Source organism: Apaloderma vittatum, unplaced genomic scaffold (assembly GCF_000703405.1).
Source record: "Apaloderma vittatum isolate BGI_N311 unplaced genomic scaffold, ASM70340v1 scaffold24277, whole genome shotgun sequence".
Taxonomy (NCBI): domain Eukaryota; kingdom Metazoa; phylum Chordata; class Aves; order Trogoniformes; family Trogonidae; genus Apaloderma; species Apaloderma vittatum.
Window position 1 is genome coordinate 44,050 of NW_009728315.1, and position 17,529 is coordinate 61,578.

The 17,529-nt window shown below is 39.5% G+C and overlaps 1 protein-coding gene and 1 non-coding gene across 2 annotated transcripts in view; one reads left to right on the forward strand and one right to left on the reverse strand.

Annotated features, from left to right (window-relative positions):
* The window catches only part of LOC104268401 (5'-nucleotidase domain-containing protein 1-like), a gene marked incomplete at its 5' end in the record, with an annotated part of 53,658 nt that extends 39,349 nt beyond the window's left edge, over nt 1–14,309 (forward strand). The window contains 2 exons of the mRNA XM_009874043.1: nt 1,214–1,382; nt 14,191–14,309. Coding sequence (XP_009872345.1) covers nt 1,214–1,382; nt 14,191–14,309 — 288 coding nt within the window. The remainder of the gene's footprint in view (nt 1–1,213; nt 1,383–14,190) is intronic.
* A 1,715-nt stretch (nt 14,310–16,024) lies between these two features.
* On the reverse strand, nt 16,025–16,099 carry TRNAT-GGU. The gene has a single exon. It is a non-coding gene; the product is annotated as a tRNA-Thr (tRNA).
* Nucleotides 16,100–17,529: the final 1,430 nt, after the last annotated feature.

Genomic DNA, 17,529 nt, shown 5'->3' on the forward strand with positions numbered 1-17,529 from the left:
TGCATGGAAAGATAAGACTTGGCCAAAAAAATAATGTAAGATGCTATCCCTGTGTGAAAGCCAAAAAAAACCACAAAAACACAGAAGAACCCAGCTCTTAAGTTAACTGCAGGTTTTGAAACAAAGATACGGGGATTTTTTTCAGCATATTTAAATCAGAAGACAGAAACTAATATCTGTATTTGTCCAGATCAGTACTTCCTTCCCACCCCCAGCTATGCTTAGAGAAAAAACTGTTGCACAGAATCACAGAAAGAATGGCTCTGTGTTTACTAACATGGTCCCTTTGGCTGGATCAACAGCTTTCTTGCGATCAAAAGCCACAGACCTCTGTCACAAATTATTCCAGCAGATTCTCAAAACCCTTAAGAAAGGGGTTAAATGCAAAACAAATTACGAAAGTTCACACATCTGGAGGGGCCGCTAGGATTTCTGTTCTTCTATACCTTGCTAGTCTGAAAAGTTACTTTGCATACAAATGACTTCAGCAGATTTTCTATGGTGTAGTTCACAGTTTTGTTTTACATTTTTTCTTCTTTCTGTAGAGGCCTCCTGGAGGTTTTTCTGGCTGCTTATGGCAATATATAAGAGGTTTCAAGATGAACTGCTAAAAAAACCTCGGTTTTCCCAATGCTGCTTTAATGCTTTCTTTAAATAATGAGTCTACATGTTGCTGTCTGAAAATATACATGAAAAAAAAATTTTCAGAATTCACTAGGCAACTGAATGGCTCTCCATGGATCCTGCATCTCTCTTCTCACTCATTTCTCAGCTCAGAAACAGATAGCATGACATAGGTGGCACAATACATTCTTCGCAGTTACTCCATCCAGCACCAGGAGGTTTTTCCTTTCTCCCAGGAGGAGGTCCAGACTGAGTTGCAGTCCGTGCCACAGCCACCCAGCTTTTCCAGCAGAGAAAGGTAGCACGTTATTCATGCTATCAAAAAGAGAAAAATGGGGAAAAGATTTAAAGGCAACTTTTTGTGTCCTAGGGCATCCACAAATTGCTTAAACAGCAGCTTAGGGACTTACAAGAAGAAGGTTGTTACTATTTTTTTTATAATATTTTAAAGTCACATTGCCTCTGAGATAAAATACAGTTTTCCCAGAAAAACAGAGAAACACTAGAGTTCCTTGAACTAACGTTTGTGGTTGGATAGAGAAAGAAGATTTCTTTTTAAAGATTACATATTTATTTATTTTTCTTCCAGGGAGATCAGCTCACAGCTCCTTATTTTGTATCTAAACAATGGGGCTCTTTCTTCATGGACAGATTGCCAGGCCTGGAAAATGCAGAAGAGACCTTAGTTCGCACGTGGTCCTGTAGATGTATTAGCACTTACAGCACTATTGCAATTCCTAGTCTTGAAGCTATAGCAGGTAAGGAAAATAGCTTTTTTGGTTTTTTACCTAAGGAACATGTAGTATTCATAGTGACTTTGTCATACTGTATATCTGATTTGGAGATTACATGTGTCTGAAATACATTGAAAAATATTCTGTTCATATCATGCAGCAGTTAATGTTAGTCACCATTAATTACTTTGACATTTATACTTCTAAGAGTTGTCTGGTACACCAGTTCAGTTTTTTGTTTGTGCCTGCAAGTATTAGATGCTTAGTTTATCTTATGTGAGAAATAGAATGCAGCGTTTCACAGATTGTAGATTAGTTCCTGAATTTTGATTCAGGACTTCCCCACTGAATTTTGCTGTGTCTACTTTCGCTGGTAAGTTGCCTTAGGAAACAAATGTATGCCAAGTTTTTTGGGTTTTTTTTTGATTTCCAGATTTCTTTGTCTCTGATCTGGCTTGTTAACCTTCCTCAATCAGTTCACTTAGCTCTTTACAGTTGAAATGGAGATGAATGAATGCAGGAGTGTAATGAAGCCAAGAATGCCTAGGACTGTGCTTCTTTCTCTCATGTTTTTCTTTTTTTTTTTTTCCTGTGTATTGCTTTTGAAACTGACACATTATGGACAGAGCTGAAACCTAAAATATTCTCCTTATGTGGAAAACAAGGGAATTGCAAGCAATGTCTTGTTCTCCAGAAATTTGACCTAATTGAGAAATCAGCTCAGGCTTTCTATGTTCTTATACCAAGGCTGTGTCAAAGGTATAATTATGGCTGATCTTCTGATTTTCTAATGCTTCTAATGCTTTCTAATGCTTCTAATGCTTATGCCTGGAGGAACGATACATAATTTTGCATGATTTGTAGCAATAGTTCTGTAGTAGTAATAGTGCGGTAACTTACAACTGCAGTACTTTGTCAATACATCATATCTAAAGGAATAAACAAATTACTAAATTAATGAGATGCTCAAGTCTATGAAGAATATAACAAGTATTTCATTTACTAGCCCCTCTGTTCAGCATCTGTTGCCTACTTCATGCATAAGACCAAGGAATAAAAAGTTGTCCCGAGAGAGCATTTCAGAGTTGCCTAGCAGTTATTTCTGCATCAGAACACATGACAGGCCTGTTCTTTGCAACTATATTCTGCACTTATATATACATTATAAGGATATCTCAAAATAGAAAACTCATATGGTGCCACAGTTTATTTATGGTTCTGGTATGTTGCAGTCTGTATTTCAGCCTAAAGGTACAAAGCCCAAATATACCAAGGGAAATTGCCAAAAGAGGGGTAACTTGTGTAAAACTTCCTTTTAATACCTTCCCTGGAGACATTCCTTGTCTTGCTTTGGAGGCGCTGACCATGGGGGAATGCGTCCATCAGCCACGCGCTGTGAAACGTTGCCTATCACCGCCTGCTCCCAAACACAGCTCCGCTTGCAGGGCTAGCAAAGGCTTTAGACCACAAACCTACCACCAAGTTTCCAGCTACAGGAGAAGGTGTGAGAACCAGAAAGGCCTATCTGTGGCCATTAGTGAGCGGCACAGCTTCCTGGCAGCAGTGGTGGAGCCCTGCAAAGTCTGCTCCTGCATAAGGAGGGACACCATGTGCCATCCCTCGCTGCACCAGACCGGTGCTGGGACAGGGGCTGATGCCTGTGAAACTTCTACCCCAGAGCTAAAGGACAGGGGAGGGATAACATTTTTAACTGGCAGCTCTGCACCTGAAAGCAGACTCTTAAGCTGAAGGTACAAGAACATCTCTGGTTTCTTGCCAAGATAGGTATTTCTTGTTTGTTTGTGCGGAAGAGCAGATGTTCATTATTATGGATGTTGAGGAATTCCTGACTTCTCTCAGAAACCTTGTCTGACTCCTGTCACAGCAAGCTGTGAGAGCCCCTGCTCTGCCAAGCCCTGAAGTTTTTGGCTACAGTTGTAAGTCAAAGCTTAGCTGCAGCTATTTGGGAATAACTAGCTAGAAGAGATTCGAACGGGTTCTGCGAGTTTGATGCGCTCTAGCTTTTCCTTTTCTATTCATCTATTTTAATTACCAGCAGAGATCTTCCATTGCCAAACTGCAAACACACAGGCCTTTCCTTCAGATCCCCTGAGCCCAAAGGTGCAACCAGGCTACCAGCATGCTGACCGTGAGAGCCCAGCTCCCGACCACCGGCTGGCACAGCCCTGGCAGTACCCGGGCAACAAGCCACCATCTCCCCAGAGGTTTGCTGCAGCCTCATGTTGAGCCGTGGACTCACCAGAGCTTCTCCATCAGCAGTGTCTCAACTGCCTTTTGTATGTCTGCATCAGCAATAGTGTCACATGCAAGCAAATATCCCAACAGCTTGCACTCTCCAATGCTTCTACATTTAGTTACAACAATTGCTGCTATGCTAACTTTAAAATTGATGCTTGTTGCCTGGATCGTAGAATCATATAATGGGTTGGAATCATAGAATGGGTTGGAAGGAACCATTAAAGGTCCAACCCCCCTGCAGCAGTAAGCAGGGACATCTTTAACCAGATCAGGTTGCTCAAAGCCCCATCCAATCTGACCTTGAATGTTTCCAGGGATGGGGCTTCTACCACCTCTCTGGGCAACCTGTTCCAGTGTTTCACTACTCTCATTGTAGAAGATTTCTTCCTTATAGCTAGTCTAAAGATAGATAGACAGGCATACACACACCATGGGAATGTTGCATTTGAGCTCACATATGGAAATTAAAAGGTGTAAGGGTCTGTCTGAAAAATGGTATTTTGCATAAAGTTTCTAATGCATCCTCCTCCAGAAAGCTTAGTATGAGCCAAGTAAAGGTGGGTACTGTTACCTGTCATACCTGTTTGTCATCTAAAGGCCCCTGACAGTGCCTTAAGAGAAATTGATATCTTCCTTGTGCATGAAAAAGGACATTTTGGTTATTGTTAAAATTGCCCAAAGGACAGAAAGGATCTATAATACCTTCTGTGTACTTTCCTCAATCTGGAGTGGAAATCAGATAGAAGTCAAATGTCTTCACTTAAGACATGATCACCCTGACATTAAGATTACATTAAAAATAATTAACAGAAGAGCAGCATTATGCTTACATCTTTGTAATATTAAGAGAAGATGAGTTAAGTGGAAAGTTTGCTAAATATATTGTAGGGTTTTTATGACCTAATTCTCCTTACCCACTTTCTGTAAGCAGGGATTTTTTTTTCTCAGTTATTGAAAAGCTGATGAGCTCATGATTATACTGACAAAGAAGAGTTAATAAAATAGTAGAAGCCAATGCCCCTACTCCTGTTCTACATGCCTTATTCACAAATCCATCTGTTTCTTCACTTTTCTGCTATTGAATCTCTCCTCATTTACAGCTCCCTTACAGATTTTGACCATTTTCAAGTACAATGATACTGTAAGCCAAATTTTCCAAAACAGGATCCATTACCGTGGGAACGTTACATTTGAGCTCACACATGGAAATTAAAAAATGTAGGGGTCTGGTGTTTTGCATAAACCACAGTTCGTAATACATTCTCCTCCACTTCAGAAAGCTTGGTATGAGGCAAGTAAAAGAGGGTACTCTTATCTATCATCATACCTTTAGAATCTGAACTTCACCTTCGAGGAGCTAGTGACCACTACTCTGTGGCCATTTGATCAAACTTCCAGAAACCCATGTCAATAATTATCTGTCCTTCATCACATTGGTATTTCAACAATAATTACAGGTCTGTCTGATTTAGAATGAAGATCAAATACAAATAATGCCTTATTTACTAAGCAAGTTTTTGTAGGAAAAAGTCACTGAAATAACTAGCCAGTGCTACAGTTTCAGATGGTATTTGATTAACAGTTCCTTGATCCCCCCAAAAAAATATGCATTTTTCAAGCTAATGCTTTTCCCTTGAATCTCATTATGATTGGTATTTTTATAAAAGTCCCACTTCAGAAAATTCCATGATGCATAACTGTGGAGTTTTAGAGCTTAGGGGGAATTTTGGTAAGTTTATTTTGTTCTTCATTGCAAAGGAAACTTTAAGAAAGTGGGCTCTAAATCCTAAAAAGGAGAACCCAGAAAAACGTTTTTTAAAATTTCGGGATTGTTAATCTGATCTCCTGAACTTGTGCCATAACCACTGAATGGCGAGGTTTATCATAGAATGAAAAATTACTGCAAGAACAGGGGACCAAGCGATGTTGCAGCTCAAGAAAGTTGCATTTCAGAGAAGAATTAGTGCAAATGTGAACGTTTTACAGAGACAGAGTTCATTTCACGCATTGGAGATTTGATAACCAAGCCTGTGTCATGCGTGAGGATAATGCATTTTTTTAAATCTTGTGTGCTATGTGAAATCTTATTATGATTTGCCCATATGGGTGCTTAAGTTTTCATGCCTTATTGTTATTTCGGTTAGCTCGTACAAGTGAATAATCTCCATTATAATTTACCAAAGCTGTCTCTTTAAAGATGCCTACATATCTGTACCCTGCCACTTTCTATGGGAGTTTGAGTCGTCAGCCTGTTTGCTGTATAAATATAATGAAAACATTGCCAGTGAACCATGGCAAAGAAGTTCGTGTTTCTGCTTAGAGTTGCAAATTATCTGTACAATGGAAAACCCAAGGCAGCTGTGACAGGGGCACCAGAACTGGAAGTGCGTGGGTTGCACATACACAGGTCTGCCCGTCACAGATCAGCTGCAGATTGCAAAACTCAAACTTACTACACTTATTTTAAAGGTGAATACCCTTGAACAATCAGCTGTTGCCATGGAAATCATGAATTTCACTAAGCATGCACTCCCTTCTATCTCCTGAACAGTATCTTTCATAATTATTGCTGAAGTGAAACAAAAAGTCCTCCGTATTTTAACACATTAGATCTACGCTTTTTCACTGACATCACATCATTCAAAGTCAAATCCAACTCCTATTAAAATTAAATTAGTCTTTCCTGTAACTAGAGTGATAATTATGCTCTCTTACTTATTCAAATAATGCAAAAATAGCATGTAATTTCCCTAAACATGTAGAAGTATCTATATGTTACTTGGTAGTAACCTTTTGTATTTAATGCTTTGCCTTACAACCATGCTTTTACTTGCAGCTTCAGTGTAAGAATGTATCTATACAATATCCTCTAAAGACTAAGTTTAGGAAAATGCTTTGAGGATTTAAACTGCTTTGGGGCTTAGCAGCTATAAATAATATTTGCTACTCTAAAAGCAAAGAAGTCGTTTTTATAATGAAATTTTTTATGCAAGAAACTTATTTTTACATTTGATGAAAAATTAGTATACATATACAATAGCAACTTTTGTGAGGTCTTCTGGTTCTGATGTTTTGATGCGAGTAAATAACAGGCAGCGAAGAAAATTGACTGGAGAGAAGATATGTGTTCTCAATGCAATGTATTAACAGCTTTTTGCTCTATGTATAAATTGAAAAGCATCAGATAATGTACATCTGATTCATCTGTTCCAGGAAACTAGTTTTGGTGTTCTTAATTTAAAAGAAAGAAAAACACAACAGACAAATACAATGCATTTATATTTTGACTGCAGAATGTAGCTGAAACCGACAATAAACTGCATTTCAACCATAACAGATTAGTATTCAGTAAATCAGAATTAGCTTGTAAAAAGCCTTCAGGACCAAGTTATTTCCCAGAAGGTCCGAGATCCCAAGTTTCCCAAATAATGTGAATATTTAGTAATAATTTTCAGTGTAAAGAGGACAGCTTGCAGCGTATTACAATTTGTTCAGCCTTTCCTTCCTCCTCCAGAAAGGTGTACTGACTTGTGCCCCTGAAGGCCGTGTCAAATCATGCAGAACCCAAAAGATTACTTCCTAGCCAATAACTGACAGAAATGTTCCTGCCATCGTTATTCTGCTCTGTGAGATGTCAAAGTACAGCCACCTCTAAAAGATTAAAGGGAGAACTCATGAGCAACTCATTAAGAAAGGGGGAACCACTCAGTCATTTCTGCTTTAAAGTTATCCTTCAACTCAGGCAGCATAATTTCATTTGCAGGCTGTAATTAAAGCTGTAATTGGGTTTTGACTAGATCACAGGCTTATGGGGTGGGTTTAGATGGTGTCTTTAAAAACGCTGGTGGTAATACAAAGTGCTTATAATTTTTGAATGTGAAAAATAGTGAAAATAGGTAGGTCACCAAGTATTGAAAATATTTCTTTGACCAGGTTGGAATTTTACATAACCTGCAACCCCAACATGTACAAGAAAAAGTTTCAGGAAGCATTTATGTACTCTGGATTGGTGCCTAACATACTCCCTCTGGATTATGATGGTAACACACACAGGCAAAACAACGTAGGCTTTGTCTTTACTGCTTAAAAAGCTTAATGTGTGCCTGTGTGTGGCTTTTTACCTTAAGGTAAGCAATGTTTGTCACACATCCAGAGGACAAAATAGGAAAAGGGAAAGAAAACATTTGTTTTAGAAGAGAGGGAAACATGACAACGTTAACCCAAGTTTGGAAAGTAAGGTTGATCTTGGTGAAAGTAAAGGGGTATGTATCATCACCGCATTGGTCTTCATATAGATCCTTCACAGTTTGAAAATGCAACTTATTTCTTTTTCTTAATCAGAAATGCCTCTCATTTGAAAAAACTGCTTGTTGTCAGGCCAACTTCTTCAACTTACCTCAGAGGCCCTTCCCACCACCCTTAGATCCAGGATGAGTCATTCGGACAGAAAATAATTAAGAGATTCCTGAAAGACTAACACCTGCTAGTAGGATTTTTTTTAGATTAAGTCTTCATCTAAATATTTAAAAATACTATAGTCCAATATTTTCTTTGGATTGGTTCCAGATCAAGCAAAGAACTACACGAGGCTATTTTCTCAAAGGATCTCCAAAAATCACCACTTAAACTGAAACAAAAATTAGATAAATTTCACTCACGTACAAATAATGACTTTTCTTTTTTAAAGAGAAAACAGCAAAACAGTTTTTAAGGCTTTCCTTCACTACAGGCTCAGATACATGTTTAGTGCACGCCTTGTGCACAGCTGTTCTGTTCAAGTGGGGGTCACCAGTCCCTCGGCCATAGGGTAGACCCAAAGCGATGTGAGTTGTTACTCCCAAGATAACTGCGGTGAAACTGCACACCACGGGCAATCGCAGCAGCCACCACGGGATGGTCTTTCCATCCCCCGGGTGCTCATCCCTCTGCACAACTCTGATAGTGAAGCTGCTTCTCCGTATCTCCCTGCAGTTTTCCACTTGCGTTTTCTGCAGTGTCACCCTCTTCCACGTTAGATACAGCAGAAGAGCAACCAATAAGGAGCCCCAATGGTGGTGAAGCTCTTCCTCAGGCCAAGCTCATGCTATGGATGTCTGTTGGCAGGATCTCCGACCAGTACACCTGTACTGGCAGAAGCTCTGTTGTAGGTACAATTAAAAGCAGCAAACTTGCACTTTCACTGAGGCTAATTTGAGTCTTTATTTGTTTCCTTCTGGATGCCCTGGCTTATGTCACTACCTACACCCAAGCTCAGAAGTTTTAGTAACTTTCTTCTATAGAGCACGCCTATACTGAGGAGTCGCTCCTTTCCCACACAACACTGCACAGATACCCTCCCTCCTCCTCCTCCTTACCTCTCTAACTTTTGACTCGCAGAGAGTGCAGACAGCAGCAGTGACTTTTACATAACTGACAGAAGGAACGCTTTCCTCATGCAGACTTCACTATTTCAGGAGCTTTGTTTTAGTACAGCAAGCATCTGGCCTCCTGTTTGGGAAAATCAGCCTTAGAAGTTTTGCTAAAAATAACTGCAATCAGATAAATCTACTTGTAACCTTGAGGTTTTTTTCTTGTTGCCTCGAGTACATTCCCTCACATTCTGAGCTCTTGCTGCAAGTGCTGCATTGACTGTTATAAAATAGAAATGGGTCAGGAGATAAAAACATCCAATATTTTTAAAAAAAAACAAACACAAAAGACCTGTTAAGGTATACCTGTAGATTGGCACGTCGGGTAGCAGATCACTTGACAGTGCAGCCAAACCAGTGAGCGTTCTTGCAGCAGTTGTGCTTACTCCACTGTTAAGAAATTATTATTAGAAATCGTTAATTAAAAAGTTAATATTTTCCTTCTTCAACAGCAGCTTTGAACTACACGGAAAGATTTATGGCAAAGCCTCTAAGCTGGTGTAAATTACTGAAATTCCTGTAAAAGCAAAAGAATTAATACTGGCTAATGATCTGCCCCTACAGTTATACCACCTGGATGCTGAGCCGTAAGATAGAGCTCAGCCTGTGTTTTCCGAGATTTGCCACAATTAAGCAGTTTAAAGATTCTTCAGGTTGAAACTTGGGTATTGCTACCGAGGTTTTTAGTTTTCCTCCCTGTGCATTTTCCTTGGTGATAATCGGGAGGATATATCTGGATTCACTTAAAAGCACAACCCTGCTGTTCACTGGGAGGTTTCTGCAGCATCTGGCTCCAGCCCTGTCGACTGGCAGGGATCAGACCTCGGAGAGGGGAGGGGAGTTCTGCTTGCTGTGGGGCTTCACGGTCGTCACGGGGATGTTGCTGTGGTGTCATGATTAAAAAATGTTGACTTTGGTTTTGTTGGTCAATACTGCAAAATGATTCCTGACATTTCTGCTGTGTGTGTTTTGGGGAAAAATCTGTTTCAGTCTTGGACTGTGCTTTTAATTGGAAAAAAAAAATGCTTTCCATGTGAAGAGCTTGTTTAAGATATGTTTAATGTATTGGTTTGTTCAAGGAAATCTCAGGAAGAAAAAAGGATTAGATTTAAGTATTGAGTTTATCAAGCAGGCCTGTGTCTGGATTAGATTATAATTGTCTTCCATTCAGTTACTCAAATATTTTCCTGATCACTCATCAAGAATATTACATTTTCCCTTCTTCTTGTGGTTTCTTTTTTCTTCCTTGTGGCTGGAACTCTAATTTTTCTTCTGATAAAAGCTTGTGGCTTTCATTTAGTTTGCTTACACTAACTGAACAGCACACAGACACTGAGATGTTGTCAGCTTAATAACTATGAAATAAATCCATCCGTAACATGCATGGATATGGGTATACACAGGAATCGGAGCAGAAAGTTGTAATTAATGTCACTTAATACCTGGATCTGGAACACAGCAGCTGGAACACAGTAACTGACTGTGGTTACTATTCAGACATCGTCACCACTGTTTTATCTACACCAGGGCTGCTGGAGCCCAGCAAGCGAGATGGGGCAGGGCACGAGTTCTGCTTCTGAGCCCCGGCCAAGGCATATGGGAAATGCGTGAGGGCTGCCCAGGCCTTTGGGAAACACTAGTACCCCTCTGTGGTCACTGCAAAAGAAACCAGTTTTCATCATGCACTTGCACTCAGGCTCTGGTGTGGGATCAAGAAGGAAGCAGGACAGAAATTCATCTAGTAACTGGCACTTCTGTAGATCTAGAAAGAGACGCAGGCTTTGAGACCCACAATGCCTGACCTCTAGGAGTCTTTGGCTCTAAAAATGAATATCCTGTTTGTCTCGGCAACAAAATGAGCCTGTATGGATTTATCTAAGTATGACAGAAAAACTCTAGTATTGTGGTCCTCAAGCAGTTGGGTAAAGCCAGCTACTTCACAGATTCACAGAATGTCAGGAGTTGGAAGGGACCTCGAAAGATCATCCAGTCCAACCCCCCTGCCAGAGCAGGATCACTTGCAGTAGGTCACACAGGAACGCATCCAGGCGGGTTTTGAATGTCTCCAGAGAAGGAGACTCCACAACCTCCCTGGGCAGCCTGTGCCAGTGCTCTGTCACCCTCACAGTGAAAAAGGTTTTCCTAATGTTTTTGTGGAACCTCCAGTGTTCCAGCTTGTACCCATTGCCCCTTGTCCTGTCACTGGACATCACTGAAAAGAGCCTGGCTCCGTCCTCCTGACACTCCCCCTTGACGTATTTATAAACATTTATGAGATCTTCATTCTTCCAGCCTCAAGCTCTTTAGTTTGTTCAGAATTTATTGTCTTCCTTTTTTTTTTCTGTAGATAGTGACAATATTGGTTGAGTTTTATGCTGAATTCATTCTCAGTGTAGGTTAGGACTGATTAGAGCCTTATTGTCAAATTATATCTCAGAGAGAACTCAGTGTCTGCATCCTGCCCAATTTATGACTCTATCAGGGTTAGATGAGAAGTGGGTGCCAAGATGCAAAGGTCTGCTATGGCAACAGCAATTAGGAGCATGCACAGTAGCAAAACCTAGAGAATTTTACTGGAAAAATCTGTAGGAGAACAATCATCTTGGAAATAAGCAACTCTTCTTTTCCTGAGACTGGCTTTATTATCAAATACAGTATCTTACTTTTTGCATGCTTTTGCATCAAGCTGTGGCCTGTGTAAGCATTTCATTTAGTGAAACGGAGCTGCTCATTTCTTCTCTGGCAAGGTATGAAATGAATTGCTGCTATGCCCAGGAGGCAGACTCCAGACCCGTGTCGTTGTTCTTTGTTGATCAGTCAGTATTGCTGGGCCTAGTGGTACCCTTGCCATTTACATCAGAAGTTGGACTGAGCTTTGGTGACAATTCTTGTGATGCTTTTGCAATCCAGGGCAGCTGCCATTGATTTTAAGTTGCACGGTTTTCAAAGACCTTTGTTTAAATGGACTTACAGCAGTCTTCATCTATGACATCTTACGGATTTTCATTTTTTTATAAATTTTGCATTCCCTCAGTCAAAAAATCTTCATTTTTCTTTGCCTATATACCTGCCCTTCTTCCTCAATGTATATTTCAATAACCACTAAGATTTCATGTATATCTTCCTGGATCCAGAGTTTTCTCATAAACATTTCACATAAATAAAACAATAATTGTAAAATGCTGCACATCAGGCAAAGCAGATGCTGCAAATGCAGTCACTGATGAAAACAAAAACCTAGAAGTTTCTTCCTGTTTGTTATACGTAAAATCCGCTTCATGACTGAAGAATAGTATCTGCTTCATGCAGCTTTCTTTCAGTGATGCCTTAGGAATATTTTTAAATATGGATACCTTCTGATAATCTTTAAGTCAGCTTGCTCAGTCAAGAGCAATATTTAAATGCATAGGTTGGTGTTTGACTATGTAAAATAGTAATTATTCTCTTTTGGAGTCTTGTGCATTGTGTGCAGAATGGATTTGGTGTTTAAGCTGATTGTGTAAAGCTAATTTACCAGGAAATCTCACCAAAATTCCCATTTTGATCCTACCAGTGCTTTCCTTCAGCATAAGCGAGTCTTCAGTAATTCTGCCCCATTTGTGCTGCTCTTTGGTTATTCTACTCTTGGGAGACTTCAGACAGCTAGACTAAAAAGCTAGTGAAAGCTTTTGTATAAAAGTAACTATGGCTTTTGGTTTTTATAGCTCATAAAGATATTCAGAAATTTTTGCTTTCTTTATGTCTTATTATTTGTTATTTTGGAAACCTTGGTTTTAAACTGAGCTGTCGTAAATAGGCTCAGCAGCCAGTAAATCCGTTGGGCCCTCCGCAGCCTAGAAAAACATCTGCCTGTTCTGCCGTGCTCAGAACAGGCTCCAGAGATTCCCCTGGCTCAGGCAAAATGAGAAAATGTACTTCTTTGACAAGATGAAGTAACCTACTTCATACAGCGTAATTCGCTTCCAATCAAGTCTCCTCCCATTCCTACTTTATCCTAGCCTCTATCTCATTTTGCAGCGGGATCTAAATACTCATTCACTTGCATTACTTATGTTTAATACGATCTTAAAGCTGCAGACCTGGATGCTGTCCTGGTGCCTGCGTATGAGTTGTTTGTGAGACAGAGACCTGAACTTCCTGTTATTTGTGACAGAACTGCTAAGATTGCATTTTTCTGTTTCACAAAAGCTGCTGATTAAAAAAAAAAAAAAGTATGATGTATAGTGACCAGGTATCATCACCCCAAATGTACTCCAAACTAATAATAAAAAAAAATTTAATCATTTACTGTTCAGATAGGCTGAGTAATAGTGTTTATATTTTGCTTTGGTTCTACATAGACAACTTGGAAAGGGAATAGCTCTTTTTTGTTAGGTTTTCTTTCTCATTTATTGGAAGAGTAATTATTTTCTGAATAAAGTTTTATTTGTATGCATTTTTTTAATTTGCTTTCTTGAACTTTGAATAAGAGGTGAGAATGGGAGGTATCAGTTTTCTGACTGGTGGGCAGGTCATTGCTGACAGCAAATACCTTTTTCTTAAAAACTACAGAAAAGAAAGCTTTGACTGTTCAGAACTATTATAATGTATTCAGTGCTCTTCACAGACTGGAAGTAATGAGTACGCCAAGTTACAAGTGCAGATTTCTAAGAATGGTTGGTACAAAATTATGTTGTTAACACTGGGTTGCAAGGTCTAAGAAAGGGTGCCTTTGGGGAATCCTGCTATAATAGACATTAAAAAAAAAAAGAAACAGACTTCTTTGTTTTAAACATAGCCCTCTTGTGAGTAGATTGCTGAGATAAAAGAGAAAGGTGACAAACTGAAGAATGAACTCTAGTGTTCTAGTAGGAAAATTCCACCTAGGCTCAATGAAGGTTTTTACTTAGTTTTTAAGCCTTAGTTAAATCATTTTCTATGACTAGCATTATTTCAGCAGTCAAGGAGCACAGTATCCTTTACTGCAGTTATGTGAACTCTGAAAGTCAATCCCTTGGACAGCTGAAGACGTCAAATAAATATGTAATCATGCAATCTGATTGAGTTCTAATGCTTGTGAGCAGATAGCTCAAGGGCTTAAGTAGTACTGCTATTCATCACAGGCTTATTTTTTATGTGATATGGGCTGTGTTGCTAATCAGACGCGGTATGTTTCTGTCTTTCAGATTTACCACTGGATTATAGATTTCCACGATTTTCCTCAAATAGCTCAGGAACTGCTGGGTACTACCCAAGCCCTCCAAGAGAGCTGCTGCCAAATGAGGAGTCATTGACTATGAAATAGGTTGTCGGCTTTTTTCTTAAATAACCCTGTGGTCCTTACTTAAACTGCTATCAAATGCTAATTGGTGAAAATGCTGTGTGATGCTTCTTAAAATAGAATGATGGATTAAAGCAGACTCCTGTGTAGACTTGTGTTTCACTTGTTGCTCACTGGAGCAGATGAGAAATGCATCCTTCTCTCTAAACCGTCTGACCACTACCTTTCACGAAACGTTTCTTCCATGCACTGCCCAAGGCCTTCAAGAGAAATGTAATGGTAATAACTCATCCCAAGTCACATTCTGCATTTTCGAGGACATTTTAATCACTGTCCCCATGTGATGCCATTGCTACCATAAACCCCAAGAAAGATATGAACCAGACCCCGGGCCATATTTCATTAAGAGTTGTCTTGGACTGCCCAGGTTATCACCATAGATTAGTGTTTTGCAGGCTCTGAGGAATTTATTCTCTCACTGTAACTGTTCTTGGAGATACAGAAAGACTGAGGCCCAAAGAGAAAGATACCATCATACCCAAAAAGAGACTTGAATGGGATTTAGACAACTAAATTTAGACAGAGTGTCCTGAAAGGCTTTGTCACATGCATTGTATTCCTGAAAGTGCCTAACCACTGCTCAACAGTAAGGTCCCCTACATACCTTTTCCTCCCTTAGTCCTCACTATGTCAAGAGTCAGAGTTTTTCTGCAGAAGGAGGGAAACCTGTGTACAGTTCCCTTCTCAGCTTGAGTGGATTCACACTCACATTCTCCACCTTCCTGGGAAATTCTTCCGAGAGTAGGAAGGGTATGTCATCCAGCTGTATAGAACCATCTTTGCTAAGTACAGCCTCAGCCCAGAAGAGAAGCAAGACTGAAGACAAAAACTGAATATGTGCTTTCTTATCGGCCAATTTAAGCAAACAGGCATCCTGTTCCCTGCAGCTTCAGTTCCAAAGCCCCATTCTCTAGTGCGCTGGACAGGAAGCCTTTGGTAACTAATGCAGGGTAGCACATGCAAAGAATAGGGTGAAGATACTTGTTTAGTCAGCAGTTTTAGCACACTAGGATGGTAGAATTTTGGGTAAATTTCCCTCAAAGTTTGAAGAACAATACAGAGAAACTGTTTTCTTGTTTTCAAGAACAAGAATTTCCTTTCTTAGGCCTGGACTGTTATCAGAATGAATTTATGTTAGCACTTAAGTTGTGTCCCACATCTCGTTCTATATTTTTGCAGCTTCCCCTGTTAAAATATTTTGTGTCAGAACTGGACACAAACACCATTCCACCTCATTTCAGAGATACCAGCTTTTGTCTCCATACTTTTTTCCTTCCTTTACATAGGATGTTATCTTTACATTCTTGTGGTCCAATATACTTAGAAGTAATATGCAACATTTCCACTGTAACATTAAGCATTGCTTCTTGAAAGGGAAACATAAAACAAATAAGAAAATAAATTTAGGAAAATTTTCCTTAAACAAGATGGGTGAGGAAGTAAAATTAAAGTGCCATTCTCCTCTTCATAAACTACAGGCTGAAGATATTTGACTTAAGAAGGAAACAATAAGTAATATTTGAGTTTATGATGAAATTTTTGCATTAGCATTAGTGTCTTGGGTAGGAAATCTTAGAAATCCATAGAATGGCTTAGGCTGGAAGGGACCTTAGAGATCATTTAATGCAGCCTCACTGTCATGGGCAGGGACACCTCTCAACTAGATCAGGCAACACATGGGGACCGAACGGGGATCGAACCCACGGCCTTGGTGTTACCAGCACCACACTCTAACCGACTGAGCTAACCGGCCCCCCATGATAAGGTTATGATTTGTATTAAGCAGAGAAATACCCAGATTTAAATCCTAGATCTCTCATTACAGCATCATTTGAAATTCTAACCTGAATGAAGTAATCCTCTGCCAATAATTTCTGACTAGGATATGGTCCAAACAAATACTGTGTAGGCTCACGCTTTTGTTGTTCTGAATTTGGAACAGATTTTTGTAGATTAGGCATTTTATCTTGGTTTTTAAAGAAAATCAACTAACATTGAATTGTTAATGAAAATTAGAGTGAAAATTTTTTAAGGAAGACCTTGGTTCCTGGAGAAGCAATGTGCTTTTTTAAATGAAAGGCTACAGATTCTAAGGACTGCCTGAACACAGAGCTCACCAGAAGGAATATGTATATGGACTTGCTCAACTGGGAGGTGATGGTACCGGTTTCTGACAAAGGCTTTCACCAGCCACGTGCACTTGCTGATGGAAGGACCCCACAGAAGCAGAGAAAGAAGTGGGGAACAGAAGGCCACTGTCAGCATGACTCCATATGCCACCACAGTCTGTGGCTGCAGGAAGACTTAGGAAAAATAATGGAATTGTTTTCATAAAAACTAGAATTCCTGTGGAATCAGGAGTTAAGAACTCTTACTAAAGACTCTTCCTATTCAAGAATCTCTGAAAGTTATTATACAGGTCTTACTACAAAGCAGAGGTTGGCAGTGAAGGGCAGTCGGTGCTGTGGTGATGGGAGAGATCTTGGTGTGAAGACCGGGAGAAGAAATGGAAACAGCAGAAAATTGGTAGAGAGTTGGCCACAATTAATGTAAAGTCACCATCTTTCCTTCTTTCTTTTTCTACTTTTTCTATTTAATGCCTGGAAATCTCTGAAATTTCTTGGGTTCCGTTGTAAGAGGTCATTGACGGTAAAGTGCCTGCAAACTATCTTGAGTATCGGCAGGGAGACATAAAGTTGTAAAGTTCATTAAAATCACTGTGTCTGCTTATATAGCCCTGAAAGCCACAGTTTTGCTTAAAATCAAAGATAAATACCAAGTCTCTTGGCATCTGTTTTGGAATAAAGCACATGTGTCTGAATTTAAAATAAAGAGAATTTATTTCTGAAAAAATACATGTTTTCTGAATTTACTTTGTAGCCAAGCGGCAAAAAGAAAAAAGGGAGACGAGGTCACCATGAAGCAGTGCGAGGAGAGGTTTGTGCCTCAAACAAAGCAAAACTTGACCCACTCGCAATGAAAGATACATAAATCAACCAAAAACTGGTATAAATTAATACCTTTAATAAATGAACACCTTTAATACCTATATGGAAGTCAGCTTTGATGCAAAGCAGAGTTCACTGCAATCATTTCTGGAATAGTGCTCATTCCTGAAAACCAAAGGCTTCTTAATCTCCAGTGAATAAAAGTTAAAGTAAGTGCAGAATTCTTATCCGTGGTA